This window comes from Hylobates moloch, unplaced genomic scaffold (assembly GCF_009828535.3).
Source record: "Hylobates moloch isolate HMO894 unplaced genomic scaffold, HMol_V3 SCAFFOLD_10, whole genome shotgun sequence".
Lineage (NCBI taxonomy): Eukaryota > Metazoa > Chordata > Mammalia > Primates > Hylobatidae > Hylobates > Hylobates moloch.
This window is the reverse complement of record NW_026652285.1, coordinates 21,788,939-21,816,938: the sequence shown is the minus strand read 5'-3', so window position 1 is coordinate 21,816,938 and position 28,000 is coordinate 21,788,939. Positions and strand designations below refer to the sequence as shown.

Here is a 28,000-nt window from a genome sequence, read left to right as displayed (position 1 = left end):
TTGTCATCTGTGTAAATAAGGTTATTGATTTCTAAAAGGTCTCTGTTTAATCAGATGGATTAGTCATTCTGTCTTTCACACCTGCGGTGACTGAAGGAAAAGCCCTATCATTTTGCCAGCTGGTGTTTAAGAGTTGCTTTGTTTTCTGTGAAACCAGGTGTACTCCATTCGAAAAGTTTATTCAACTTTTAATCATTAATTAAGCATTGTGATAAATTATAAACTTAGAAATTGTTTGTTTTACTGTATTAAAAATGTTGGATTCCTGTAATTCCAGCATTTTGGGAGGCTGAGGTGGGAGGATCGCTTGAGCTCAAGAGTTCAAGACCAGTCTGGGCAACATGGTAGGACCCCATCTCTACAAAAAGGAAAAAACAATTAGGCCTGGGAGTGCACGCTTGTGGTCCCAGCTACCCAGGAAGTTAAGGTGGGAGGTTTACTTGAGCCCAGGAGGTTGAGGCTGCAATGAGTCATGATCGTTTCATTGCACCCTAGCCTGGGCAACAGAGTGAGACCCTGTCTCAAAAAAAAAAAAAAAAAGACCATGGGGTGTTAAATTATTAGGGCACAGCAGCAATTTAAACTTCTTTGTATTATCATCCCTTACAAATTAATCTTTATTTGAAGCAGCCAAAATGTGTCGAATCCTTAAGTACTCTGTGCTAGGTATTTTGTCAGATGTTTATATGGATTGTCTCTTTAATCTTCTGGAGTGAATATTTTCTCATAGTTGAGAAAACTGAGACTTACAGCAGTTAATTTTCTCACAGTCACAAGCTAGTACATGACCAAGCCTAGATTCAAGTTCCAAGTCTTCAGTCCAAAGACTGTATTTACCACTACACAATTAGCCTAAAAGAAAGGCAATAGGTTCTGTCTCTTTATTAACTTTCGATTAGTTTGTTAAGCATATAATATTTAAGTGGAGAATTCCTATATGCAGGTGCAAGGAGTTGCTTGTTTTCTTTTAGCCTGAGGGTGGCAGTGGTAAATTCTCATGCCTCATGAAGGATTATGCATCCTTCATATAGACCAGTGGGTATTTTTTCGTAACCTGTAATATTAACTTCTTACTGCTAGTAATGATCCTGCATTCTGGGTTGTTTTATACCAGGCTTTCTTCGAGAGTCACCCAGCTCCTTCAGCTGAGCGTACCATCCAGCAGTGTTGTGAAAATATTCTGCTGAATGCTGCTTGGCTAAAGCGAGATGCCGAGAGCATCCACCAGTACCTCCTTCAGCGGAAGGTCTCACCACCCACAGTGTGAATCCTGAGGTGCCGCCATTGGCGGTTCTGCTGCTTCGCTGCAGGGATAAGGTGGAGCTACCGAACAGCTGATTCGTATGCCAAGAATTTGGAGTCTTCTTTCAAACCAGTGGGGGTTGGACAATGAATGTAGTTAACTGGTTCCTGCTCACACTCCAGGATTAAATTCTATTGAAAAAGGAAAATCAGCAATTCAGCAAAAAATAAATAAAAAATAAAAATGTAAATACGATAGTAATAAAATAGAGCATAATGAAACTGTGAAACTTTCTGAAGCCTTGTCAGTGGTTAAAAGTATTTAACACCCTACTGTTAATGACAGATGTTCTGTTTTTATAACCTACCAAAAGGAAACTAGAGGCTTCTTGGTAAAGAGGATTTTTGTGAAGTGGGTTCTGCAAGCAGCCTATAAGCCAAGGGTGGTGTCCATTTCTGGGAATGGTTAAACACAAAAGGCTGATAGCTGGTATAACATAGTTGGAGTCAGTGCATAATTCCAAGTGGCTTTTTTTTTTTTTTTTGGCACGGGGACTGATCAGGAAGATATATTCCTGTATAACTCAATCTGAACCAAGGATTGTAGTTTAATTTTCCTCCTTGCCTTCCCTTCTGTGTGACCCCTTGGCCAAAAAAAAAAAACAAAAAACAAAAACAAAAAACAAAAAGAAACAAAACCTACCCTGTTCTGGTTCTTTTCCTCCCTTTAGTTCCACCCCCAACCCCCATTCCCCGGTGTCCTTCTTAGAGATAAATAATAAGGAAACATCTTTCATAGCCACATTAAATAAAGAGAAACTGATATACATTATTTTTTTTCTTTTTAAAGATGACTTATAAGAACCCTGAAATTCATATAGGTGAGACAATAGAAATAAAAAGATCTTCCGCCAGGCCTTTCTGAAGGAGTTACTCTGCTAAAAATGGTCTTAGTTGTCTGACAAGCCAGGTATTGAACCTCTTCATAACAGTATCACCACTGGCTTCTCCTGGTTCATTTTATGCATGCGAGAAGTCAGTGGTAACTGCTGCAGGGCTTATACATTAGTGGTAACTGGTTTAAAAAACAAAGACTGTAAGCCTGTGTGTGCCACTGTTTGCTTCAACAGTATATCCTACTAACAAGCCTCACCTATTTAATCCAATGAGTTTTAAATCTAAATCTCATTCCCTTCTTTCCCTTTTTTTTTCTTTTTTTCTTAAAAAATTTTTTTGTGTTAACAGAAATTCATATTTGGTGTGGCTTAACTATTTCAGAAGGTCATCAGATTGTGAGACTGCTTCCTTGAAACATTTTTGTGCTATTGTTTTAAAAAAATAACAATTAAAAAACAGTTGGCGTTAATAAAAATGTCAATGTGAAACTGATGTGCTGATTCACTTTATTCTCTTTGATAAGAAACTAAAAACTTTCCTATCATTCAGTAGGCTTATGCAAAGTTATACTATCGGCCGGGCGCGGTGGCTCACGCCTGTAATCCCAGCACTTTGGGAGGCCGAGGCGGGTGGATCACGAGGTCAGGAGATCGAGATCATCCTGGCTAACACGGTGAAACCCCGTCTCTACTAAAAATACAAAAAATTAGCCGGGCGCAGTGGCGGGCGCCTGTAATCCCAGCTACTCGGGAGGCTGAGGCAGGAGAATGGCGTGAACCCGGGAGGCGGAGCTTGCAGTGAGCCGAGATCGCGCCACTGCACTCCAGCCTGGGAGACAGAGCAAAACTCCGTCTCAAAAAAAAAAATAAATAAATAAATAAATAAAATTAAAAAAAAAAAAAAAAAAAAAAAAAAAAGTTATACTATCATAGGATTTTTCAAATTCAAAAAAATCCAGTTCCTTAATTCCTAATTTATAGATCTTAACAGAAAAATCCTGAGATTCATTCTAAATCAGTTCTACATTCTCAAAACTCTCTCAGAGACTCTTACAGTCAGCATTCAGGAATGAACTTGAGACTTCCTCAGTCCCTAGTTTTTTTTTTTTTTTTTTTTTGAGACAGAGTCTGGCTCTGTCCCCCAGGCTGGAGTGCAGTGGCGCAATCTCGGCTCACTGCAAGCTCCGCCTCCCGGGTTCACGCCATTCTCCTGCCTCAGCCTCTTCGAGTAGCTGGGACTACAGGCGCCCGCCACCACGCCTGGCTAATTTTTTGTATTTTTAGTAGAGACGGGGTTTCACCGTGGTCTCGATCTCCTGACCTCGTGATTCACCCGCCTCGGCCTCCCAAAGTGCTGGGATTACAAGCGTGAGCCACCGCGCCCGGCCCCAGTCCCTAGTTTTGAGGTACCCTAGTTCAGGCACCATGCTCAGGGCTGCCCTCAGGCTCTCCAAACGTGCTTAAGGCACCAGTGAAGCAGGGGCACCAAAAAGACTGAGAAAAATGCAGTTTTAATTGAAGAACTCAGAATTTTGCAACCAGAAATTCTGGAAACAGGTTATTTTACTTTCAGCATACATGTGATTTTTGTCTGTAATAGGTAAGTAGTTTGAATTACGTTCAGGGAGAGGTTATACTGGATGTCTTCCATTTGCCTTTCAGAACCCGTCTTCATCCCACTGTGGACCCCAGCGGGTGCTGACCCACATGGACTGCATGAATGGCTCCCTTGCCCTCTGACTTCAGCTTCTGTTTATCCAATTAATAATATCCAAAGAAGATAAGAAGACACAAGGAAAAGATGGTCAGAGTACTCTGGCTTTCTCATTGCCAGGTCACATGGGTTGTCTGTGTCCCTTTAGCAAAGACCACAGCTTTCACCAAGCAGCCCCCTCTAGCTTCTGGCTCCTCCTCTTTGCTCCTTCACATCTAGGAATAGAAAGGAGAACTCAAGAGCTGGGCGCGGTGGCTCACGCCTGTATTCCCAGCACTTTGGGAGGCCCAGGTGGACAGTTCACCTGAGGTCGGGAGTTCGAGACTAGCCTGACCAACATGGAGAACCCCTGTCTCTACTAAAAACAAAAAAGACAAAATTAGCCGGGTGTGGTGGTGTATGCCTGTAATCCCAGCTACTTGGGAGGCTGAGGCAGGAGAATTGCTTGAACCCAGGAGGCAGAGGTTGCGGCGAGCCGAGATTGCGCCATTGCACTCCAGCCTGGGCAACGAGAGTGAAATTCCATCTCAAAATGAATAAATAAAAATCCAAGCTTTTGGTAATATGTTTATACTGCTGAATCTATATACTTAGAGCGTCATTCTTGACTGAAAAATATATTGCTTGATAGAACAGAATCTCTTCCTTTACTAGATACTAGTTTTAGGGTTTCAGAGTTGGTTTTCTCTAAATAAGAGTATTTGTGACAATGTAAAATACTCACCCAAGAAGGACCATGCCTCCTTGTACCAACCCTGGTGCAAGCAAAATGATTGAGGTGTTTGGTTTCAAATGCAAGAATAAGAGCCTTGATGTTAACCAAACATTGAGCTGAACAACTGCCTTCCCTAGGAAACCAAATCAGAGGACTGGTTGTTCTACCAGTTTGATGGCCAATGTTGTGATAGGTGACAGTGTCAGGTGAAGGAAAGTCAAGTGAGTTGTTACTGCCATTTATAAAGAACTCCGATTGCTCCTGTGATTCCACTGCAAGTATCTGGCAGCTGTAGCTTTCACTACTGGGCTTCTGTTTCCAACACTGGGGAGGAATTGGCAGAGAATGAACATAGTTTACTATCATGATCTGTGCTTTCTCAGGGAGGTTGTAGCAGCTAATAGCAGATATACATCAATTAAGATGACTACCAGGAAGAAAAAAATAATCCTTGTCATGGTTTGGCTGACAGTACCAGTATGGTCCTCTGAGACATCCCCTATTCCTACTCTAATCAACTTTAACCTTCATCACCAATTTGACAAATTTTACAGGTGTATTACGTTACACTGCAATTCTGGGCAACTCTTAATAAGGCACTGATTACCTTGCATTATTTATACTCATCTGGACATTCTCTTCCTTAATGTTTATTAGCTTGTACTTTTAAAATTAAGGAGGGGGCCAGGCACAGTGGCTCACGCCTGTAATCCCAGCACTTTGGGAAGCTGAGGCAGGCGGATCACTTGAGAACAGGAGTTTGAGACCAGCCTGGGTAACATAGTGAAACCCCATCTCTACAAAAAATACAAAAATTAGCTGGGTGTGGTGGCACGCTCCTGTAGTCCCAGCTACTTAGGAGGCTGAGGCAGGAGAGTCGCTTGAGCCCAGCAGGAGGAGGTTGCAGTGAGCCGAGATCACGCCACTGCACTCCAGCCTGGGTGACAAGGCAAGACCCTATCTCAAAAAAAAAAAAAAAAAATAGTTAAGGAGGTGCAGGCATGGTAGCTCACACCTGTAATCCTGGCACTTTGGGAGGCCAAGGCGGGAGGATCACTTGAGCTCAGGAGATTGAGACAGCCTTGGCCACATGGTAAAACTCCGTCTCTAGTAAAAGTAAAAAAATTAGCTGGGCATGTTGGCATGTGCCTGTAGTCCCAGCTACTCAGGAGGCTGAGGCTGCACTGACCTATGATCGCACCACTGCACTCCAGGCTGGGTAACAGTGAGACCCTGTCTCAATAGGGCCAGGGGTGGTGGCTCATGCCTGTAATCCCAGCACTTTGGGAAGCCAAGGTGGGTGGATTGCTTGAGCTCAGGAGCTCAAGACCAGCCTGGGCAACATAACGAAACCCCGTCTCGTTATACAAAATACAAAAAATTAGTCAGGCATAGTGGTATATGCCTGTGGTCCCAGCTACTCAGGAGGCTGAGGTGGGAGGAGGATCGCTGGAGCCCAGTAAGTTGAGGCTACAGTGAGTCATTATGGCACCACTGCACTCCATCCTGGGTGAGAGAGCAAAACCCTGTCTCAAACAAACAAAAATAATAGTAATAAAAATAAGGAGAAGAAAAAATCAGTATGTGGAATGGCTATTAGGTTAGTGGGAGAAGTCTCAAGAACACCATACAAAATAATAGAAGGGAGATGGAGGGAAACAACTTACAAGAAAAAGTACAAAGCACTTAAAATATTTGAGATGAATGAGAATGGATGTGATTGCTGTTGCTTTTCTAACAGGTCAATTTCCTCTTCTATCAATCAGCAGAGTACTTGTAAGTCAGAATGTGAAGGGATGGGATAGGATGAAGTTAATACTGTGCCCCCTACAGGTGTAAAGCAGTTCTTTGTTTTCTTCTTTTTTGCTTGAGATGATCTCTTTGTCACCCAGGCTGGAGTGCAGTGGCGCGATCCCGGCTCACTGCAGCCTTGAACTTCTGGGCTCAAGGGATCCTCCCACCTCAGCCTCCTGAGTAGCTGGGACTACAGGTGTGTGCCACCACACCCACTAATTTAATTTGTTAATTTTGTGGAGGTGGGTTTTCACCATGTTGCCCAGGCTTGTCTTCAACTCCTAGGCTCAAGTGATCCCAAGTTGCTGGGAGTACAGGCATGAGCCATCTTGCCCGGCCTTAGTTCATTTTTTTTTTTTTTTTTTTTTGAGATGGAGTCTTGCTCTGTTGCCCAGGCTGGAGTGCAATGGCGTGATCTCGGCTCACTGCAACCTCCGCCTCCCAGGTTCAAGCGATTCTCCCACCTTCAGCCTCCCGAGTAGCTGGGATTACAGGCATGCACCACCTGTCTGGCTAATTTTTGTATTTTTAGTAGACACGAGGTTTCGCCATGCTGGCCAGGGTGGTGTTGAACTCCTGACCGCCCACCTGGGCCTCCCAAAGTGCTGGGATTACAGGCGTGAGCCACCGCACCTGGCTTCTTAGTTCATTCTTATAACAGTAACGGAGTAGATAGACTATTGGATAAACAACGAAATAGTACATGATTTAGATCTCTCGGCTACCAAACCTGGCCTTCTCTTAATTGCTTATTCTCAGCAAATGGAAGACCTGTGTGACCAATATAGTAGCTACTAGCCATACGCAGCTATTTAAATTAATTAGAATTAAATAAAAAGTTGCTTGGGGCTGGCTCACGCCTGTAATCCCAGCGCTTTGGGAGGCCAAGGCAGGTGGATCGCTTGAGTTCAAGACCAGCCTGGAAAACATGGTGAAACCCTGTCTCTACTAAAAATACAAAAATTAACCAGGCGCATGCCTGTAATCCCAACTACTAGGGAGGATGAGGCAGAGGAATTGCTTGAGCCCAGGAGGCGGAGATTGCACTCCGTGCCACTGCACTCCAGCCTGGGTAACAGGGCAAGACTCTGTCTCAAGAAAAAATTTGCTTGGTTGCACTAGCCACATATCAACTGCACAGCAGCCACATAAGGGTAGTGGCTACTGTATTGGACAGCACAGATATAAATCATATTCATCACTCAGGAAAGTTCTATTGGATCACCCTGAGCTACACCTCATATATCCAAGTGTATTTTTTTGTGTATCACTGAAAGTAATAGCCTGGGCAACATGGTGTGAGACTCTGTCTCTACAAAAAATTGAAAAAATTAACTGGGTGTGGTAGCACACACCTGTAGCCCCAACTGCTCAGAAGGCTGAGGTTGGGGGATCGCTTGAGTCCAGGAGGTGGAGGCGGCAGTGAGCCGTGTTTGTGCCACTGCACTACAGAGCCTGGGCAACAGAGTGAGACCCTCTCTCCAAAAAACAAAAAAGAAGTTACATTTTTACTAATCTTGTAACAAATTGCTGTTCATCTAAGAACATTATATCACTAACCCCTATTCATTTAAAATGTTTTCATGAATGTAATGTATGTCGTATTCATTTTCCAAAAATTGAAGGGAAAAAAGTGACTCTTCTTACAAACTCCTCTACCTTTTTATACTCTATGCATTTTGAATATTTTTAGTAATGAAGATAGGCTGTGCCTCCTTCACTTGTCTGATCATGTAACCACTGCCACGTGTTTTCAGTCTTTGCTGTATGAAACTAAATGTGCCATGCTCAGAGCTGCCACCCGTGTCCTAAGTCATGAAGCTAATCACCAAAGACTACTTGTGAAAAAAGTAACAGCTGGCAAACGCATACCTTGAGAAGTGTTTCTTCCTTGTTTAGAGTCACTGGTTCATGAATGTTTTCCAGCCTGACTTACTGATGTTAAATGCCAGTTTTGTGGAGTGCACACATTTGAAGAATGTGACTTTAAGTTCCTGGCTCAATTAGTTTAAGTGGCTCATGTAATGAATTCACTCAATGTTCTTCCCTCACTGGAGATGTGAACTGCACTATATTTGGAACTAACGCTTGCAATCCTATACGCTGTTGCCTGGGTGTTGAGCTATAAATTTCGGTTCGTATCACCATTAACTAGATTCAGGAAGTTATATGATGAAGAATTTCACAAAGATTTTGGTGAAGAGAGATGTGACTGGTTTGGAAAAAAGGGGGGTGAGGGTGCTCTTCTCACAGGTTCCCAATGTGCAGGGACTTCAGCTTGCTGACAGTGTTGAATGAGGCCACGCGTTCCTCCCACTGGGGCTTGCTTACCTGCTGACGCCTGCCACGCCAGCCTGAGCAACTGTGTTGCCCTACTCCTAGGCTTGCTCCCATTAACTTGGTGACTACACCTCACTGCTTCCAACAAATAAAACAAATGTGCCATCCATCCGGTAATGACCCAAGTGTGCACTAAACCCAAGAAAGACCTGAGATAGGAATAATCTAGGTAGCTTTAAATGTTCTTGTTCTCTAGGATCCAACCTTAGCCATCCCCAGTAAGATGCTGGGCAAAGGTTCTCATTGGTATGTAGGCATCACAGAAGGCTGGTGAGAAGAGGACCGGCCTTTTCTAGTCATTATCAAATAATACAGCAGCACTGTCCTCCAGCCTCACAGGCTGCTATTTGATGTGACAGGTGTGCATTTTGGCCACTGATAAAAAGACCTTGGTTACCACAAGAACCTTGTCAGAAAAGCCCCACAGCATTAAACCTGAGTGCAGTATTCAAGGCAAGGTTCCGATGGATTTGTTCAATGCCTATGGGATTCGGATGGCAGACAGTAGTTGCAAAAGCTTTTACTGCAGAAGGAAATGCCTATTATACTAGATATTGAGGCTACAGTATCAAATAAGGTAGACTTGGTCTCTGCCCTAATGGAGCTTATGATCTAGCAGTGACAAGAGATATCGAATGAGTAATTTTAAGTGTGCCGACTCTGGAGTGGGAAGTTCAGTGTGCTACACCAGACAGTTCAAAGTAGCCTGAAGGGTCAGGAAAGTCTCCCTGGAGAAATGTTAAACTGAAACCTGAAAGATGAGTAGTTGCCAGGCAAAGGGGAGAGAAAAAGTGTTATTAGCAGAAGAAACAGCATGTGCAATGGGCCTGTAGTTAGAAGGAAGCAGACCTATTTAAGAAAGCAAAAGAGGGCTGGGCATGGTGGCTCACGCCTGTAATCCCAGCACTTTGGGAGGCCAAGTCAGGCAGATCACCTGAGGTCAGGAGTTCGAGACCAGCCTGGCCAACATGGTGAAACCCCCGTCTTTACTAAAAATACAAAAAAATTAGACGGGCATGGTGGCGGGCGCCTGTAATCCCAGCTACTCGGGAGGCTGAGGCAGGAGAATCCCTTGTACCTGGGAGGTGGAGGTTGCAGTGAGCCGAGGCGGTGCTATTGCACTCCAGCCTGGGCAACAAGAGCAAAAGTCCGTCTCAAAAAAAAAAAAAAAGCAAAAGAAATCCAAGATGGGCCGGGTGCAGCAGCTCACACCTGTGATCCCAGCGCTTTGTGAGGCTGAGGTGGGAGGATTGCTTAAGCCCAGGAGTTCAAGACCAACCAAGGTAACATAGTGAGACCCAGTATCTACTTAAAAAAAAAAAATTAGCTAGGCGTGGTGGCATGCGCCCATAGTCCCAACTACTTGGGAGGCTGAGGTGGGAGGATCGCATGAGCCCAGGAAGTTGAGGTACACGAGATGTGGTCCAGCCACTGCACTCCAGCCTGGGTGACTGAGCAAGACCCTGTCTCAAAAAAAAAAAAAAAAAGGATACTCGGCCAAGCGCAGTGGCTCACACCTGTAATCCCAGCACATTGGGAGGCCGAGGCGAGCAGATCACAAGGTCAAGAGATCGAGACCATCCCGGCCAACATGGTGAAACCCCGTCTCTACTAAAAATATAAAAATTAGCTCGGCATGGTGGTGCACGCCTGTAGTCCCAGCTACTCGGGAGGCTGAGCCAGGAGAATTGCTTGAACCCAGGAGGCAGAGGCTGCAGTGAGCTGAGATTGCACCACTGCACTCCAGCCCGGCGACAGAGTGAGACTCCATTTAAAAAAATGAAATAAAATAAAATAAGTGTTATTAGCAGAAGAAACAGCATATTGCAGTGGCTCACGCCTGTAATCTCAGCACTTTAGGAGGCCAAGGTGGACAGATCAACCAAGGTCAGGAGTTTTGAGACTAGCTTGGCCAAAATGGCAAAACCCTGACTCTACTAAAAATACAAAAAAATTAGCCAGGCGTGGTGGTGCACATCTGTAATTCCAGCTACTCGAGAGGCTGAAGCACAAGAATCGCTTGAATCCGGGAGGTGGAGGTTGCAGTGAGCCAAGATAGTACAACAGCGAGAGACTGTCTCAAAAAAAAAAAAAAAAAAAAAAAAAAAGATACTGGGAAAAAAAAAGAGAAACCCAGGAGAACAGAAAGCTCTCAGGAAAGTGGTACAAGAGGGGTCTGGAGAGACAGACTAGAGCCAGGATGGCAAGAACTTGGGCCTTGTTAAAGATTCAGAACTCGGCCAGGCATGGTGGCTCACATCTGTAATCCCAGCACTTAGGGAGGCAACGGTGGAAGGATCACTTGAGGCCAGGAGTTCAGGACCAGCCTAGGAAACACAATGTGACTCCATTGTCCTAAAAAAGTAAAAATATTCAGGACTCTAAGGAACAATCGGAGAACATCAGATTCCTCACCTGTAAAGTGGAAATAATAAGTTATCTCATAGTTATCAGGGAGCAAAATGAGAATAATACAAATAAAAGGCCTTTTTAAGTTATAAAGCATTATAGGAATACTACTAAGATTATATTATTAGTAATAATAAGTTGTGCTGCTTTCTTAATAGAACCCAAGAGTTCAAATCTCCTCATAATGGGAATATGAAATACCCTCTAAAACCCTGACCTACTCCAGGGAACTGATGGAAAGGTCATAAGTTTATTTCAGTTGAAACTTCCAGTGTGAGGCTTATGAAGCCTGGGGGTGAATGCAGCTCTTTGGAGCAGGATCACACCATTTATGGCAATGTGGATTTCTCAGCTCTACACCAACTCCCTGACACCGCTTCCAGAAAAGATCATTCTGCCTCCTCAAACCCACCAGAGCAGAATCACCAAAGCATTCTTGCCTCTTGATTTCTTTTTCTTTTTTTTTGAGACAGAGTCTCACTCTGTCGCACAGGTTGGAGTGCAGTGGTGCGATCTCAGCTCACTCCAACCTCCGCCTCCTGGGTTTAAGCAATTCTCCTGCCTCAGCCTCCCAAGTAGCTGTGACTACATGCGCATGCCACCACGCCTGGCTTATTTTTTCTATTTTTAGTAGAGACGGGGTTTCACTGTGTCAGTCAGGATGGTCTCGATCTCCTGACCTCGTGATCCACCCGCCTTGGCCTCCCAAAGTGCCGGGATTACAGGTGTGAGCCACTGCATCCGGCTACCTCTTGATTTCTTATAGCCAAAGCTTAAGCCCAACATCTTCTTTTTTCTTTTTTTTGACAGAGTCTCACTCTATTACCCAGGCTGGAGTGCAGTGGTGCGATCTCCACTCGCTGCAACCTCCGCCTCCTGGGTTCAAGCAATTCTTTTGCCTCAGCCTCCTGAGTAGCTGGGACTACAGGCATGTGCCACCACATCCAGCTAATTTTTGTATTTTTAGTAGAGACGGAGTTTCACCATGTTAGCCAGGCTGGTCCCAGCTCAGCTTTTATAGCAGCTGCCATCATTCCAGAAATGTTATACTCTGAGCTGTTCATGGCAAAATCATTATCCCAATTGGTACCTGCTTTATTACACTTTAGGAAAAATTCCACCTATTTCCAAATATGTGATACTTTATTCTTACAATGGTTCCGAGTAGTAGGCACAACCAGTAGTCAAATTTCACAGAATGGATGAGAAACCTGGAGTTTACCTCTCCAATCTGACCAGCCCTGACATGCTACCATGGAGAAACATAATGGTTCATTTTGGGCCATGTCTTCTCTGCCTGCAAAATATGAAACATTACCCAAGTATAGGAGGGCAGAGCTTCTGCCCAGATAGGCATGTGATTTACCATTACCACAACCCTCTTGCTAGCTGTGAGTAGAACAAACTAGACACAATTCTTCCCCAGAGAAGTCACTGACTACTCTAAATGTTCTATAGTACTACACCCCAGAGGTTGCAAACTTGCATTTCTTTTTCTTGACCTACACAATGCTTTCAAAGTCTTTTTGAAATTTTATTTACTTATTTTATTTTCTCATGTGGCCAGTGGGTGGGAAGACCAAAAATCCTCAATCTGCTTGAAAATTTCCATTCCAGCTTTAAAAAATCGAGGTATTTTAAATAAAAATCCAGATTACCAGCTTTTCTTGAAAAATCACCACCGAGCACAGCAGCTCATGCCTGTGATCCCAGCACTTTGGGAGGTCAAGGCGGGATGATTCCTTGCTTGAGCCCAGGAGTTCGAGCCCAATCTGGGCAACAAAGCACAACCTTGTCTCTACAGATAATTTAAAAATTAGCCACAGGTTGGCTGGGTGCGGTGGCTCAGCCTGTAATCCCAACAATGGGGAGGTGGAGGTGGGTGGATCATCTGAGGTCAGGAGTTTAAGGCCAGCCTGGCCAACATGGTGAAACCCTGTCTCTACTAAAAATACAAAAACTTAGCCAGGAGTGGTAGCGCGCACCTGTAGTCCCAGCTACTTGGGAGGCAGAGGCCGGAGAACTGCTTGAACCCAGGAGGTGGAGGTTGCAGTGAGCCAAGATCATGCCACTGCACTCCAGCCTGGGTGACAGAGACTTTGTTTCAAAAAAAATTAGGTGGGCATGGTGGTGCGTGTCTGTGGTATCAGCTACTCAGGAGGCTGAGCTGGTTACATAGCATTCAGTCACTTACACAGCACTGCCACATCCTGGTGATCTGCACTGTGGTTGATGTTTTTATTATCATCTCTTCCACCCTCCCATTTTTCAGAAGAGGACCTGAGTTCCAGAGGGTGCTTTACCCAAGGTCACACAAGTCATCACTGGAACCTCTGTCAAAACCCAGCTGTTCTGAACACTCAGTGATGCATTTATTTTATCTTTTTGAGACACAGTCTTGCTCTTGTCACCCAGGCTGGAGTGCAATGGCACAACCTCGGCTCACTGCAACCTCTGCCTCCCAGGTTTAAGTGATTCTCCTGCCTCAGCTTCCTGAATAGCTGGGATTACAGGCACCCACCAGCACATCTGGCTCATTTTTGTATTTTTAGTGGAGACAGGGTTTCACCATGTTGGCCTGGCTGTTCTGGAACTCCGCCCGAGACAGGGTCTCTCTCTCTCTTTTTTTTTTTTTGAGATGGAGCCTAGCTCCGTCACCCAGGCTGGAATGTGGTGGTATCTCGGCTCACTGCAGCCTCTGCCTCCCAGGTTCAAGAGATTCTCCTGCCTCAGCCTCCTGAGTAGCTGGGACTACAGGGGTGTACCACCATGCCCAGCTAATTTTTGTATTTTTAGTAGAGACAGGGTTTCACCATCTTGGCCAGGTTGTTCTCAAACTCCTGACCTCAAAGGATCTGCCCACCTCAGCCTCCCAAAATGCCGGGATTACAGGAGTGAGCCACTGCGCCTGGCTTTTTTTTTTTTTTTTTGGAGACAGGGTCTCCCACTGTCATGTAGGCTGGAGTGCAGTGGCACAATAATCACTCACTGCAGCCTCTACCTCTCGGGCTTAATTGATCCTCCCACCTCAGCCTCTGAAGTATCTGGGACTAGAGGTATGAGTCATCATGCCCAGACTAATATTTTAATTCAAACATTTATTAACTTAATGCTTTAATTTACTAATTGAATTTCATTAATTCCTAGTTAACCAAAAGAAACCCAGGATAGCTGGAACAAAGAGGACTCATGCTGGCTGGAGTGCAGGCAGGATGGCTGGAAAGGAAGTAGCCATCTTGGACCATAAAGAGGAAAGCCCATGTTATGCTGGGCTTGGTGGAAATCGACACACTCTGTTTATGCCTCTGGATATATTATTCACCGCTGGGCAATTTAGCCTACTATGATTATGTTTTGTTTCTTTGTTAGTTAAAAAAAATTTCATGGAGTCAATTATACCTAAAAACAAAATTGGGATTTATTTGCTTAGTTTTCTATGTTCCAATCATGAATTTATTCTCCATCGTTCACTAAAAGTGTAGATTTTTCCTGTATTCATTTCATCTTATTTCTTGGGTACCTCCCACCTGGAGGCTTTTGTCCTCCGGCTCCAGCCTTACTGATTGCTCTCTATGCCTGCTGCCAGGCCAGCTATCACCCTAGGATTTCCCTTCATTATCATCTTGGAGACTTTCTTATTTCTCACCTATACTGGAATACCCTGTTGCTGGGATCACGTCTTCCTGTTTCTTGGTTTATTCTCTTATTCTGGTGCACCACATCCTCCAGTAGTTTCCTGAGAAAGGGTACATGGATAGGAAATAAGATTTTATGTATCTGAAAATATGCTTTATTTTTTATTTTTTTGAGACAGGGTCTCACTCTGTTGCCCATGCTGGAGTGCAGTGGCATGATCATGGCTCACTGTAGGCTCTATCTCCCTGGGCTCAGGTGATCCTCCACATGCAGCTTCCCAAGTAGCTGGGACTCCAAGCACAAACCATTTTTTTTTTTTTTTTGTAGAGATAGGGTTTCACCATGTTGCCCAAGCTGCTCTTGAACTCCTGAGGCTCAAGTGATCCATCAGCCTCGGCTTGCCAAAGGCTTGGGATTACAGGCATGAGCCACTATACTTGGCCCTGAAAATATGCTTACTCTACTGAATTCACAATGTAAATAATTTATAAAATTATATATCATAAATCATTGGAAAACATTCCTACATTATCCTTCAGCATGGCTAATAAGAAGCATGATGCCATTCTCATCGCCGTTCCTTTGAATGTGACCTGCTTTTTCTATGTTTTAGGATCCTCTATTAACTCATTGATCAGAAACTGCATGATAATATGTCTTTGAATGAACGTTTTCATCCATTACATTGTGTACTCAGTGGGCCTTTCATTTTGGAAATCTAGGCCATTCAGATCTGAGATGACTTCTTGAATTTGTCCTTTGATGATTGTTTTCTCTCCATTTCTCTATGTTCCATATCACTATAATACTGCTTTTTTTTCTTGAGACGGAGCCTCACTCTGTTGTCCAGGCTGCAGTGTCAGTACACTCCAGCAATCTCGACTCACTGTGACCTCCGCCTCGCAGGTTCAAGCAATTCTCCTGCCTCAACTTCCCGCGTAGTTGGGATTACAGGCATGCGCCACCATGCCCGGCTAATTCTTGTATTTTTAGTAGAGATGGGGCTTCACCATGTTGGTCAGGCTGCTATCGAACTCCTGACCTCGTGATCTGCCCACCTCGGCCTCCCAAAGTGCTGGGATTACAGGCGTGAGCCACCACACCCAGCCCTCTGTAATGCTTCTTAATTGAATATTAGTCTTACTGGGCCGCCTTTAGTTTTTTTTAAATTTTTCCGGCTTTTAGGGTTTTTAAAAAAGCTATTTTCTCAATTTTATCTTCCAACTCATTGATTAAAGTTAATGGTTATCATATTTTTTAGATGTTTTATTCTCCAATGTTCTTTTTTAAAAACAACCTGTTCTTATTTCATTGATACAACATTGTTATATCTCTGAGAATATGTATCCTCTGTTTAAAGTTTAGATTTTGTTTTGTCCTGTTCTAGGCATCATAGCTGGGATTACAGGCACACACCACCACCCCAGGCTAATTTTTGTATTTTCAATAGATACGGGGTTTCGCCATGTTGGCCAGGCTGGTCTCGAACTCCTTACCTCAGGTGATCCACCCCACTTGGACTTCCAAAGTGCTAGGATTATAGGTGTGAGCCACTGCACCCGGCCTAGATCAATTTTTTTTTTTTAATGGGCAAAATATTTAAACAGATATTTCACAAAATAAGATATTTGAATGGCCAGTAGACTGGTAAAAAATGTTCAACATCATTGGCCGGGCGCGGTGGCTCACGCCTGTAACCCCAGCACTTTGGGAGGCCGAGGCAGGCAGATCATGAGGTCAGGAGATCAAGACCATCCTGGCTAACACAGTGAAACCCCGTCTCTACTAGAAATACAAAAAATTAGCCGGGCGTGGTGGCGGGCACCTGTAGTCCCAGCTACTAGGGAGGCTGAGGCAGGAGAATGGTGTGAACCCAGGAGGCGGAGCTTGCAGTGAGCTGAGATCGTGCCACTGTACTTCAGCCTGGGCGAGACTCCATCTGAAAAAAAAAAAAAAAAAAAGTTCAACATCATTAGGTCATCATAGAAATGCAAATTTAAACCATAATGAAATACTATGACTAGAATGGCTAAAATTAAAAAGACTGACAATATCAAGTGTTCATGAAAATGTGGAGCAACTAAAACTCTCAAACATTTGTGGTAGAAATGTACCGTAATACAGCAACTTTGGAAAAGAGTTAGGCAGTTTCTTATAAATATATGCACACCATATGACCTAGCATTTCCACTCCTAGGTAGAAATAAGATAAAAGCACATGTCCAAGCTGGGCACGGTGGCTCATGCCTGTAATCCCAGCACTTTGGGAGGCTGAGGCGGGTGGATTACTTGAGGTCAGGAGTTCAAGACCAGCTGGGCCAACATGGTGAAACCCCGTCTCTGCAAAAAAATACGAAAAAAATTAGCTAGGCATGGTGGCACATGCCTGTAATCCCAACTACTCGGGAGGCTGAGGCAGAAGAATTGTTTGAACCTGGAAGGCGGAGGTTGCAGTGAGCCGAGATCACCCTATTGCACTCCAGCCTGGATGACAGAGTGAGACTTCGTCTCAAAAACAAACAAACAAACAAACACAGGTCCACACACAGACTCACACAAAAACGTTCAAAACAGCATTAATTCATAGTAGCCCCAGACACAATCCAAATGTCCATAAACAGGAGAATGACTAAGCCAATTCTGGCAAATTCCTACAAGAGAATATTACTCAGCAAGAAAAAGGAACAAACTTGATACATGGAACAACTGGATGAATCTCACACTAAGCAAATGACAACAGACACAAAAATAGTACGTTTTATGATTCTATTTATACAAAAGTCTAAAAAAGACAAATCTGGCCAGGCGTGGTGGCTCATGTCTGTAATTCCGGCACTTTGGGGAGGCTGAGGCAGAAGATCACTTCAGTCCAGGGTCTGAAACCAGCCTGGGCAATATAGCAAAACCCTGTCTCTACAAAAAATACAAAAATTAGCCGGGTATGGTGGCACATTCCTGTAGTTTCAGCTACTCAGGAGGCTGAGGTGGGAGGACTGCTTGACCCAGGAAGTGGAGGTTGCAGTGAGTTGAGATTGCATCACTGCACTCCAGCCTGGGTGACAGAGTGAGACCCTGACTTAAAAAAAAAAAAAAAAAGACAAATCCAATCTATAATGACAGAGGACAGATTGGTGGTTGCCTGGAGATAGAGGTGGAGGAGGAAAGTCGTTTGGAAGTGACACAAGAACTTTTGGTGGTGATAGAAATGTTCACTATCTTGATTGTGATGGTCATCAGATTAGCATAGAAACCTAAAACCTATATTTTAAAAAATATGTTATACCACAATAAAGGCAATTTAAAAATAAACACAATGAGATAACACTATACATCCACCCACTAGAATGTCTACGACTAAAAAGACAAGACTGACTGGGTGCATTGGCTCACACCTGTATTCCCAGCACCTTGGGAGGCCAAGATGAGAGGATCACTTGAGCCCAGGAGTTCGAGATCAGCCTGAGCAACACAGTGAGACCCTGTCTCTACAAAAAATAAAATTAGCCAGGAGTGGTGACATGCACCAGCGGTCCCAGTTACTTGGGGTATTGAGGTGAGAAGATCGGCTGGGCAGGTTGAGGCTGTAGGTCACTGCACTCCAGGCTGGGCAACACAGCAAAATCCTGTCTCAAACCACTTTGGAAAACAGGTTAGCAGCTCTTTATATAAAAATATAAGCTTAACATATGACCCAGCAACTCTACTCCTAGCTATTTTTCCAAGAATAATTCAAACTTGTCCACCCAATGACTGGCACATAAATATTTATGACAAGTTTATTTATAGTAGTCCCAAATGGAAGCAACCCAAATGTCCATCACTAGATGAATGAATAAATGTGTGGTACATCCATGGAATGTAAAACGATAAAAAGGGATGAACTACTGCTGTGCGCAACAATGTGATTAATTTCAAAAACACACTGAGCAAAAGAAGCACCAAAGAGTACATATGGCATGATTTTACTTATATAAAATTCTAGAGAACACAAAATAAAATAATGTCCACAAGTAGACTGTGGCTGTAGGATGTAGGAGGTTGATTGCAAAGGAGTGTAAGTCATGGTGCTGGCAAATTGGTTCCGAAAGAAAAGAAAAGAAAAGAAAAGAGAAGAGAAGAGAAGAGAAGAGAAAAGAAAAGAAAAGAGCCCGGATTTGTGGTACTTACTGTTTTCTGTGGTGTAAATACTCCCACCATGACCAACTTTGAGCTACTAATACGATGTTACTAATGTAGATTTGGGAAGAGATGTACATATTTGGCTCTCCTGAGCTGGTACTAGCTAGCTCCAGCACATTACCACAGAAAGGAACAAAGGTGATCAGATGGTCAGTATCTTGACTGTGGTAGTGGTAGCACAGGTTTATACATTTGTCAAAACTTACCAAACTGTACTCTTAAAATTGGTGCACTTTACCGCATGTAAATTATATTTCAAAAACAGTTACGTTTCAAATAAATATCAGCAACAACCCATATGCCCAATAACAAGGGACTGGTTACATTAGTTTATTGTCTATCCTCTTGATAGACTAGGATGCAGCCATTCAAACAACTTAGAAAATTTCAGCAACACAGCAACATGCTTTGCTATACTGTATCATGTTTTGTGGCAGAATAGGAAATTTTATTTATTTATTTTTATTTTTTATTTTTTTTGAGATGGAGTTTCACTCTTGTTGCCCAGGCTGGAAGCAATGGCACACTCTTGGCTCACCGCAACCTCCGCCTCCCAGGTTCAAGTGATTTTTCTGCCTCAGCCTCCCAAGTAGCTGGGATTACAGGCACGCGCCACCACACCCAGTTAATTTTGTATTTTTAATAGAGTCAGGGTTTTTCCATGTTGGTCAGGATGGTCTTGAATTCCCCACCTCAGGTGATCTGCCCCCCTCAGCCTCCCAAAGTGCTAGGATTACAGGAGTGAGCCACTGCGCCTGGCCGGGAAATTTTATTTTTACCATATGTTTGTCTATGCAAATTTTGTGGGCAGATGGATAACATGAGGCTTTTTGAAAGCACTGTCATGAGTTAATTCTTTTCTTTGTATTTAGAAGCAGTATACAGCAAAATGGTTGACAGCCCAGAATCTGTAGCCAGACTACCTGGGCTAGCGTTCAGATCCCAGGTGTCACTTCTCTCAGCTGGGCGACCTTAAGCAACTAACCTAAACTCTTGGAGCCTTAGTTTCCTTTCTCGGTTTTTTTTTTTGTCTTTTTTTTGAGATGGAGTCTCGCTCTGTCGCCCAGGCTGGAGTGCTGTGGCGCGATCTCGGCCCACTGCAATCTCCACCTCCCTGGTTCAAGCAATTCTCCTGCCTCAGCCTCCAGAGTAGCTGGGATTACAGGTGTCCGCCACCACGCCCGGCTAATTTTTTTTGTATTTTCTAGTAGAGACGGGGTTTCATCATCTTGGCCAGGCTGGTCTTGAACTCCTGACCTCATGATCCACCTGCCTCGCCGCCTCGGCCTCCCAAAGTGCTGGGATTACAGGCATGAGCCACCGCACCCAGCCAAGCCTTAGTTTCTTGACTGTAAAAAAGGCACAATAGGAGTACCTATTTCGGAGGGTTTCTGGGAGGATTAAATGAGTTACTATATGTAAAGAGCATTGAACAATACAAAGAATAAGTGTTTTAAAGACATCAGGCTGGGTGCAGTGGCTCACACCTATAATACTAGCACTTTGGGAGGTGGGAGGTTCACTTAAGCCCAGGAGTTTGAGACCAGCCCGGGCAACATGACAAAACCCCATTTCTACAAAAAATACCCCCCAACATACCCAAAAAATTTAGCCAGGTGTGGTGGCACACACCTGCAGTCCCAGCTACTGAGGAGGCTGAGGTGGGAGGATCACTTGAGCGGGAAGTTCAAGGCTACAATGGGATCACATCACTGCACTCCAGCCTGGGTGACAGAGAAAGACGCTGTCTTAAAAAAAAAAAAAAAAAGGGCCATGTGCGGTGGCTCACGCCTGTAATCCCAGCACTTTGGGTGGCCGAGGCAGGTGGATCACCTGAGGTCAGGAGTTCGAGACCAGCCTGACCAACATGGAGAAACCGCATCTCTACTAAAAATACAAAAAAATTAGCTGGGGCATGGTGGCACATGCCTGTAGTCTCAGCTACAAGGGAGGCTGAGGCAGGAGAACCGCTTGAATGCACGAGGCGGAGGTTGTCGTGAGCCAAGATTGCGCCATTGCACTCCAGCCTGGGCAACAAGAGTGAAACTTGGTCTCAAAAAAAAAAAAAAAAAAGCTATTATTTTCATGAAGCAATGATATTGTTTGGACAATAAAAATGCTTACTATGTGCTAGGCAGGAAACACGGGAATTTATATGACATGGCTTCTGACCTCGAGGAGCTATAAATGTGGTTCTCAATTGTGGGGAGTGTTTGGGATGGATTCACTCCCTTCCTAGGAGTTATTCTGCAACATCTGGAGACATTTTTGATTGTCCCACCATGACTTGGTGGGAGAGGAGCTAGTGGAACTTAGTAGGCAGGAGCCAGAAATGCTGCTAAACATTCTGAAATGCACACGACAGCTTCCCCACAAGTAATTATGTGAGGGCAGGCACAGTGGCTCATGCCTGTAATCCCAGCACTTTGGGAAACCGAGGCGGGTGGATCACTTGAGGCCAGGAGTTCGAGACAAGCCTGGGCAACACAGCAAAACCCCATCTCTACAAAAAATACAAAAATTAGCCAGGTGTGGTGGTGCATGCCTGTAATCCCAGCTACTCAGGAGGTTACCCAGCTACCAGGAGGCAGAGGTCACAGTGAGCCAAGATCACGCCACGGCACTCCAGTCTGAACACGAGTGAGACTCTGCTCTCTGCCACCACCCACCCCCCACACCACCAGCAAAAAAAAAAGAATTATGTTGTCCAAAATAATCAAGGTTGAGAAACCCTGAGTCATAGTCTAACTCAGGACAAAAGATACATGCATACATACAAATTGTACAAGGCAAATAATCAAAATAGAGCATTATGCAATTATACATATAAAAAAATAAAAACAGAAAAGATAGAAGAGCCCTGGGCCAGAGTACAAGATTCCCTGTGACACCTGGCCAGGAAGACAGGCCTCAGAGAACTTTCAGTTTTGGGACCCAGTGGACATACTTCAACGATTTGCAACTTTTAGCTTATTCTATCAGTAGGTACCTTTTTTAAAGGCTAAGTCAAAGTTAAAAGGCTTCACTTCTGCATTGCACCACCGGTGTGAAAATGTACTGGGGCCAGTTCACATATGTTTAATTCATATTATCTTTTCAATGCAACTTGATAAAGAGTTGAGTCAATTTAAAATTCTTAAAAGGGCGGAGCAAGGTAGCTCATGTCTATAATCCCAGCATCTTGGGAGGCAGAGGGAGGAGGATCACTTGAGTCCAGGAGTTTAAGACCTGTCTAGGCAACATAGGGAGACCCTGTCTCCACAAAAAAATGAACAAAATTAGCCAGGTGCAGTGGCTGACACCTGTAGTACCAGCTTTTTGGGAGGCTAAGCGAGGAGGATTGTTTGAGCCCGGGAGGTTGAGGCTGCAGTGAGCCAAGATCATGCCATTGCATTTCAGCCTGGGCAACATAGCAAGATCCTGTCTCAATAAATAAATAAATAAATAAAATTATTAAAAGTACATTTTTTGGAGTCAACAAGAAATGATACATAAGAATATTTTGGTTTCCATTTAAAATAGAACTATTTTGGATAAAATATGCCAATATTTTAATGGTGGATATAATTTGAGGTTGCAGGTGGTTTGTGCGGAATTCCTTTTCAAAATTTCTACAGTGAGGAACAAATATTTCTTTGATAATCTGAGAAAGAAGAAAGCGTCCGGGCGCAGTAACTCATGCCTGTTACCTCAGCACTTTAGGAGGCTGAGTCAGACGGACTGCTTGAGCTCAGGAGTTCGAGACAGCCTGGACAATGTGGTGAGACCATGTCTCTACAAAAAATATAAAAATTAGCTGGGTGTGGTGGCATGTGCCTGTAGTCCCAGCTTGAATAGAGGTGGTGGAGGCTGCAGTGAGCCGAGATTGCGCCACTGCACTCCGGCTTGGGTGACACTGTAAGATCCTGTCTAAAAAAAAGCCTGATGTAATCCATACATAGTTCAAGGAAGTGCAACTTGAAGTCTCGGTGTAATCCTCCCCATCCTACTAAACCATGTGGCCACCAACTCCTCCCACTTGGGAAACACTGCAAAGTGGCATCACCACCCATTCCACAGTGCAAGCCAGAAATCTAGTAGAGACCAGTGGACACTTCCCTCTTCTTTCAATCAATCACAAAGTTCTTCATGCCACTGCATTCTAGCCTGGGAGACAAAGCGAGATCCTGTCTCAAAAAAAGAAAAAAAAAATCACCAAGCTCAATTAATTTCGCTATCTCTTTGTGTTTCTACCATTACTTCCACCCTTCTCCTTTTCACAAGTATCATGTCCTATGTGATTACTGCAACGGCCTCCTAACTGCTCTCCCTGCATCTACTCTTTCCCCTTCTCATCCAATCTCGACATTGTAATGACCATCCTTCTTAAAACCTTTCAATAGCTCTCCTTTGCTCTTAGGATACAGACAAAACCACTTGCATGGCAGGGAAGGTCTTATATGGTCTTGCCTCCACTCAACACTAGCTCAACTCAATCCCTTGTTCTCTGTTTTGGGGACATTGGCATTCCTGCAGTAACTTGTAATCCCCAAGCTCCTTCCCACCAGAGCCTCCATACACACTATTCCTCTCTTCTTCACTCTTCCCTTCCTCAGCTAAGCTTTCCCTGAACTCCCCTGACTGGAACCTTCCTTGACATGTGTCACTTTTACAACTTTACATGTTTGAGAGATTAAATGATTAAAGTCTATCTTCCCTAATAGACCAAGGACCACTCACTTAGCACAAAATACATGGTAAGGAGATAACAGCCAATGCATACATAACATGCTAGACTGGTATTCACCATGTCTTTATTTTTTAATTAAAATTAAAGCTGCCATATTTTTCTTTTCTTTTTTGAGATGGGGTCTCGCTGCGTTACCCAGGCTGGAGTGCAATGGTGTGATCTCGGCTCACTGCAACCTCCACCTCCTGGGTTCAAGTGATTCTCCTGCCTCAGCCTCCTGAGTAGCTGGGATTATAGGCTCCTGCCACCACGCCCGGCTAATTTGTGTATTAAGTACAGATGGGGTTTCACCATGTTGGCCAGGCTGGCCTCAAACTCCTGGGCTCAAGTGATCCTCCAGCCTCGGCCTCCCAAAGTGCTGTAATTATAGGCATGAGCCACTGCACTCAGCCCATTCACCATGTCTTAACTCACTTAGGACCTCCCTATTTGTCCCTACATAGTAAGGACAATTAACAGTCCCATTTTACATTGAGGAAAGTTAACTCACAAACTAAGAAGTGGTAGAGCTGGGATAGGAACTCAGGCACCCAATTTCTAGAGTCTGTGCTCATCACTCAAGCTCTGGTACCTCACCAGCATTTATTGAATGTGAGTACTTTTGATAGGAACTAAACAGCACCATCAGTAACTTTAGTTCAACTAAAGTCAGTTCATTTTGATTTTGGTAAGGATTTTATGTTTGATTGGAACTTTGCTGTAAAACTTTTATTTTCCCAACATTTTACTTCAGCCACAGGGTCTCGCTGTCACCCAGGCTGGAGTGCAGGATCATAGGTCACTGCAGCCTTGAACTCCTGGCCTCAAGTAATCCTCCTGCCTCACCCTCCTGAAGTACATGCCACCATGCCCAGCTTTTTCAAAATTGTATAGGTTGGGCATGGTGGCTCACGCCTGTAATCCCAGCACTTTGGGAGGCCGAGGCGGGTGGATAACTTGAGGTCAGGAGTTTGAAATCAGCCCGGCCAACATGGTGAAACCCCATCTGAAATACAAAAAAAATTAGCTGGGCGTAGTGGTGGGTACCTGTAATCCCAGCTACTTGGGAAAACAAGGGACTGAGAACAAGGGATTGAGTCGAGCTAGTGTTGAGTGGAGGCAAGACCATACAAGACCTTGCCTGCCATGCAAGTGGTTTTGTCTATATCCTAAGAACAGAGGAGAACTGCTTGAACCCGGGAGGCGGAGGTTGCAGTGAGCCGAGATGGCGCCACCGCACTCCAGCCCCGGTGAGAGCGAGACTGTCTCAAAAAAAAAAAGAAAGAAAATTGTATAGAGACAGGGTTTTGCTCTTATTTCAGTTGCTTCCATTTGCCCTCCCTGGTATCATCATGACTGATGTTGAGACAGAGGTAGCCCAGCAAGCTGCTGGAGAGCAGGGGACAGTTCGCTTGAGTGAAATAAATTATGGATAATTTGTAGTGTAGGTAACTCAGGTAAGGACAATTCCAGGATTTTTACAGACGTCATCCCACTTAATCTTCATTGATTTTTGGGGGGGGGGCGGGGGCGGGAGGGTGACAGTCTCACTGTCGCCCAGGCTGGAGTGCAGTGGCGCAATCTCGGCTCACTGCAACCTCTGACTTCTGAGTTCAAGTGATTCTCCTGCTTCAGCCTCCCAAGTAGCTAGGATTACAGGCTCCCACCACCACACCCGGCTAATTTTTGTATTTTTAGTACAGACAGGGTTTCACCATGTTGGCCAGGCTGGCCTCAAACTCCTGGGCTCAAGAGATCCTCCAGCCTCAGCCTCCCAAAGTACTGCGATGACAGGCGTGAGCCACCACGCATGGCCAATCTTCATTGTTTTTTTTTTTTTTTGAAATGGAGTCTTGCTGTGGCACCCAGGCTGAATGCAGTTTTTGGTTTTGTTTTGTTTTTTTGAGATGGAGTCTTGCTGTCACCCAGGCTGGAGTACAGTGGGTTTCTGAGATGGAGTCTTGCTCTGTCACCCAGGCTGGAGTGCAGTGGTGCAATCTTGGCTCACTACAACCTCTGCCTCACGGGTTCAAGCAATTCTCCTGCTTCAGCCTACTGAGTAGTTGGGATTGATTGCAGGTGCCCACCACCACGCCCAGCTAATTTTGTATCTTAATAGAGACAGGGTTTCACTGTGTTGGCCAAGCTGGTCTCTAACTCCTCACCTCAGTTGATCCGCCCACCTCAGCCTCCCAACGTGCTGGGATTACAGGCGTGACCCACCATGCCCTGGCCCAATCTTCACTGATTTATAACAAAGTTACACACACAGGGCAGTTCTTCCAGTTAATAGATGAAGCAAAAGGCTGGGGTTAGGGAACTGCTAAGCCATGGGAAATCCACTAGTCACAGTATGGTGTGAGGAATGGTGTCCCTACATTTCTAGCTTCAAAACTGCAAAGATATCTCTAGCAGAGAAAGACCATTTCTTCCTCTTTCAACGAAGAGTTGGCCAAGCTTTCCTAATTCTTTGTGAAACCCTTCAGCAAAGTCAGACTTCCTCCTAAGTTTTCCCAGTGTGGCTAGTGCAGGGCAATTACCTCACCAGCTCAAGTCATATGGTAAAAAGCTCTACGAACCAGCTACATCCAATTACCCCTACATCAGTACTGTGAAAATGAAGCAATTCAAGAAATTTTGTTATCATTTATTTTTTCTTTTTTTGAGAGTCTTACTCTGTCGCCCAGGCTGGAGTGCAGCGGTGAAGTCTTGGCTCACTGCAACCTCTGCCTCCCGGGTTCAAGAGATTCTCCTGTCTCAGCCTCCCGAGGAGCTGAGATTATAGGCGTGCGCCACCACGCTCCGCTAGTTTTTTTTTTTTTTGTATTTTTAGTAGAGACACGGTTTCACCATGTTGGCCAGACTGCTCTTGAACTCCTCATCTCAAGTGATCCGCCCACCTCGGCCTCCCAAAGTGCTGGGATTACAGGCATGAGCCACCGCACCCGGCCCTATTATTACACTTTTCCTTTATCATTTTAAAAATCTTCATTTTTTAAAAGAGACAGGATCTCGCTAAGTTGTCCAGCTTAGTCTTGAACTCCTGGGCTCAAGAGATCCTCCCAAAGTCCTGGGATTACAGGCCTGAGCCACTGCTCCCAGCCTAGGAAATTCTTAACCTGGAGCCCACTTACCAATGTCAAAGGAAGTCAACATACTGTATGCACATTTTTTTTCTTTGAGATGGAGTCTCGCTCTGTTGCCAGGCTGGACTGCAGTGGCGCGATATCGGCTGGCTGCAACCTCTGCCTCCAGGGTTCAAGCGATTCTCCTGCCTCAGCCTCAGGAATAGCTGGGACTACAGGTACGCGCCACCACGCCGGGCTAATTTTTTGTATTTTAGTAGAGTCAGGGTTTCACCATGTTGGCCAGGATGGTCTCGATCTCTTGACTCGTCATCCGCCCCCCTCGGCCTCCCAAAGTGCTGGGATTACAGGCATGAGCCACAGCGACCGGCCCACATTTTCTTTACATGCATTTTGCTAAGAAAAGGCATTCATGAGTTTCTTTCGGGGTTGAGAACTGAAACAGGTTAAGAACCACAATCCTTTATGCCTGTACACACATTCTGGTTGGAGGTTGGGCCTTTACAGGGTACTTTTGGAGGGTGAAACATTTCCATTCTGTCAAGCACCTGGTAGCTATGGATGGGGGGTCTAAGAGGAGGAATCCCTCAGCTCACCCATAAGCAAATCAGATTTATCACAGCACAGGTCTCAAGCCCCATATAAGCAGGCCTAGGGGACTCCTTGGAGAGGAAGCTGCTTGTAGGGACAAGGGCAGTCAGGAGAGCTTGAGCTTATCAAGCCACTAACCAACCAGTTGTGTGACCTTGGACAAGTTCCATACCCTCTCTGGGCTTCAGTTTCCACATCTACACATTGGAAGTGGAGCCACATGGCCTTACAGATCCGTCCCAGCCGAAAGCAGGGAACCAAGTCGACCTAGCCATTAAAGCAGCTTCCTGTGGGCGCGGCGCAGGACTTCAACGGCCCCCCCCTCCCGCTCAGGCCCGCGAAAGCCTCGCTCAACACGCCCCTCGGAGCAACGGCGCTTACCCAACCGCAGCCCCAGAGTTCGAACCCAGCTCCGCCTCTTCCCGGGGGCGTCCCATCGTGCCCCGCGCCGGGCTCCTAGGGTAGCCGGGCGCCTCCCGCCTTCCCGCGCCCCGACCCCGAACTCCTCTCAGTTCTCTCGGGCACCCTATCCTATCAACGCCTACTATCCTAGCCAATCGCGCAGGCTCCGAGTCGTGCCTTCGGTCCATCCTCCTCCCAGCGCTCAGCCGGTCTGAGCTCAAGGCCTTTACCAAGCCCACCCAATCAACAGCGGGCTCTCTCCTGCCCCATCCCAATCTCCCTCCCCCC

General features: G+C 45.0%; 2 protein-coding genes across 16 annotated transcripts in view; one reads left to right on the top strand and one right to left on the bottom strand.

Annotated features, from left to right (window-relative positions):
• NPEPPS (aminopeptidase puromycin sensitive) overlaps window positions 1-2,627 on the top strand; it is a 103,398-nt gene extending 100,771 nt beyond the window's left edge. For all 5 annotated transcript variants that reach the window (XM_058446056.1, XM_058446057.1, XM_058446059.1 and 2 more), the window contains one exon: window positions 1,115-2,627. In XM_058446056.1, coding sequence (XP_058302039.1) covers window positions 1,115-1,267 — 153 coding nt within the window. In that variant the 3' untranslated portion in view covers window positions 1,268-2,627. The remainder of the gene's footprint in view (window positions 1-1,114) is intronic.
• Window positions 1,304-27,939, bottom strand: LOC116474715 (uncharacterized). 11 transcript variants are annotated; one of them, XR_009215408.1, is made up of 4 exons: window positions 27,483-27,676; window positions 14,757-14,846; window positions 3,757-3,887; window positions 1,304-1,434 (listed from the first exon to the last, which is right to left on the bottom strand). XR_009215408.1 is itself a non-coding variant. In XM_032163390.2 (3 exons), the coding sequence occupies exons 1-3, from the start codon at window positions 27,898-27,900 to the stop codon at window positions 1,428-1,430; spliced, it is 306 nt and encodes a 101-aa protein (XP_032019281.1). In that variant the 5' UTR covers window positions 27,901-27,939; the 3' UTR covers window positions 1,325-1,427. The 11 variants fall into 11 exon arrangements, 4 of the variants coding, with proteins under 4 accessions (XP_032019281.1, XP_058302044.1, XP_058302043.1 ...); XR_009215412.1 differs by having other exon boundaries at window positions 27,512-27,676; XR_009215407.1 differs by lacking the exon at window positions 3,757-3,887 and having other exon boundaries at window positions 1,325-1,434.
• Window positions 27,940-28,000: the final 61 nt, after the last annotated feature.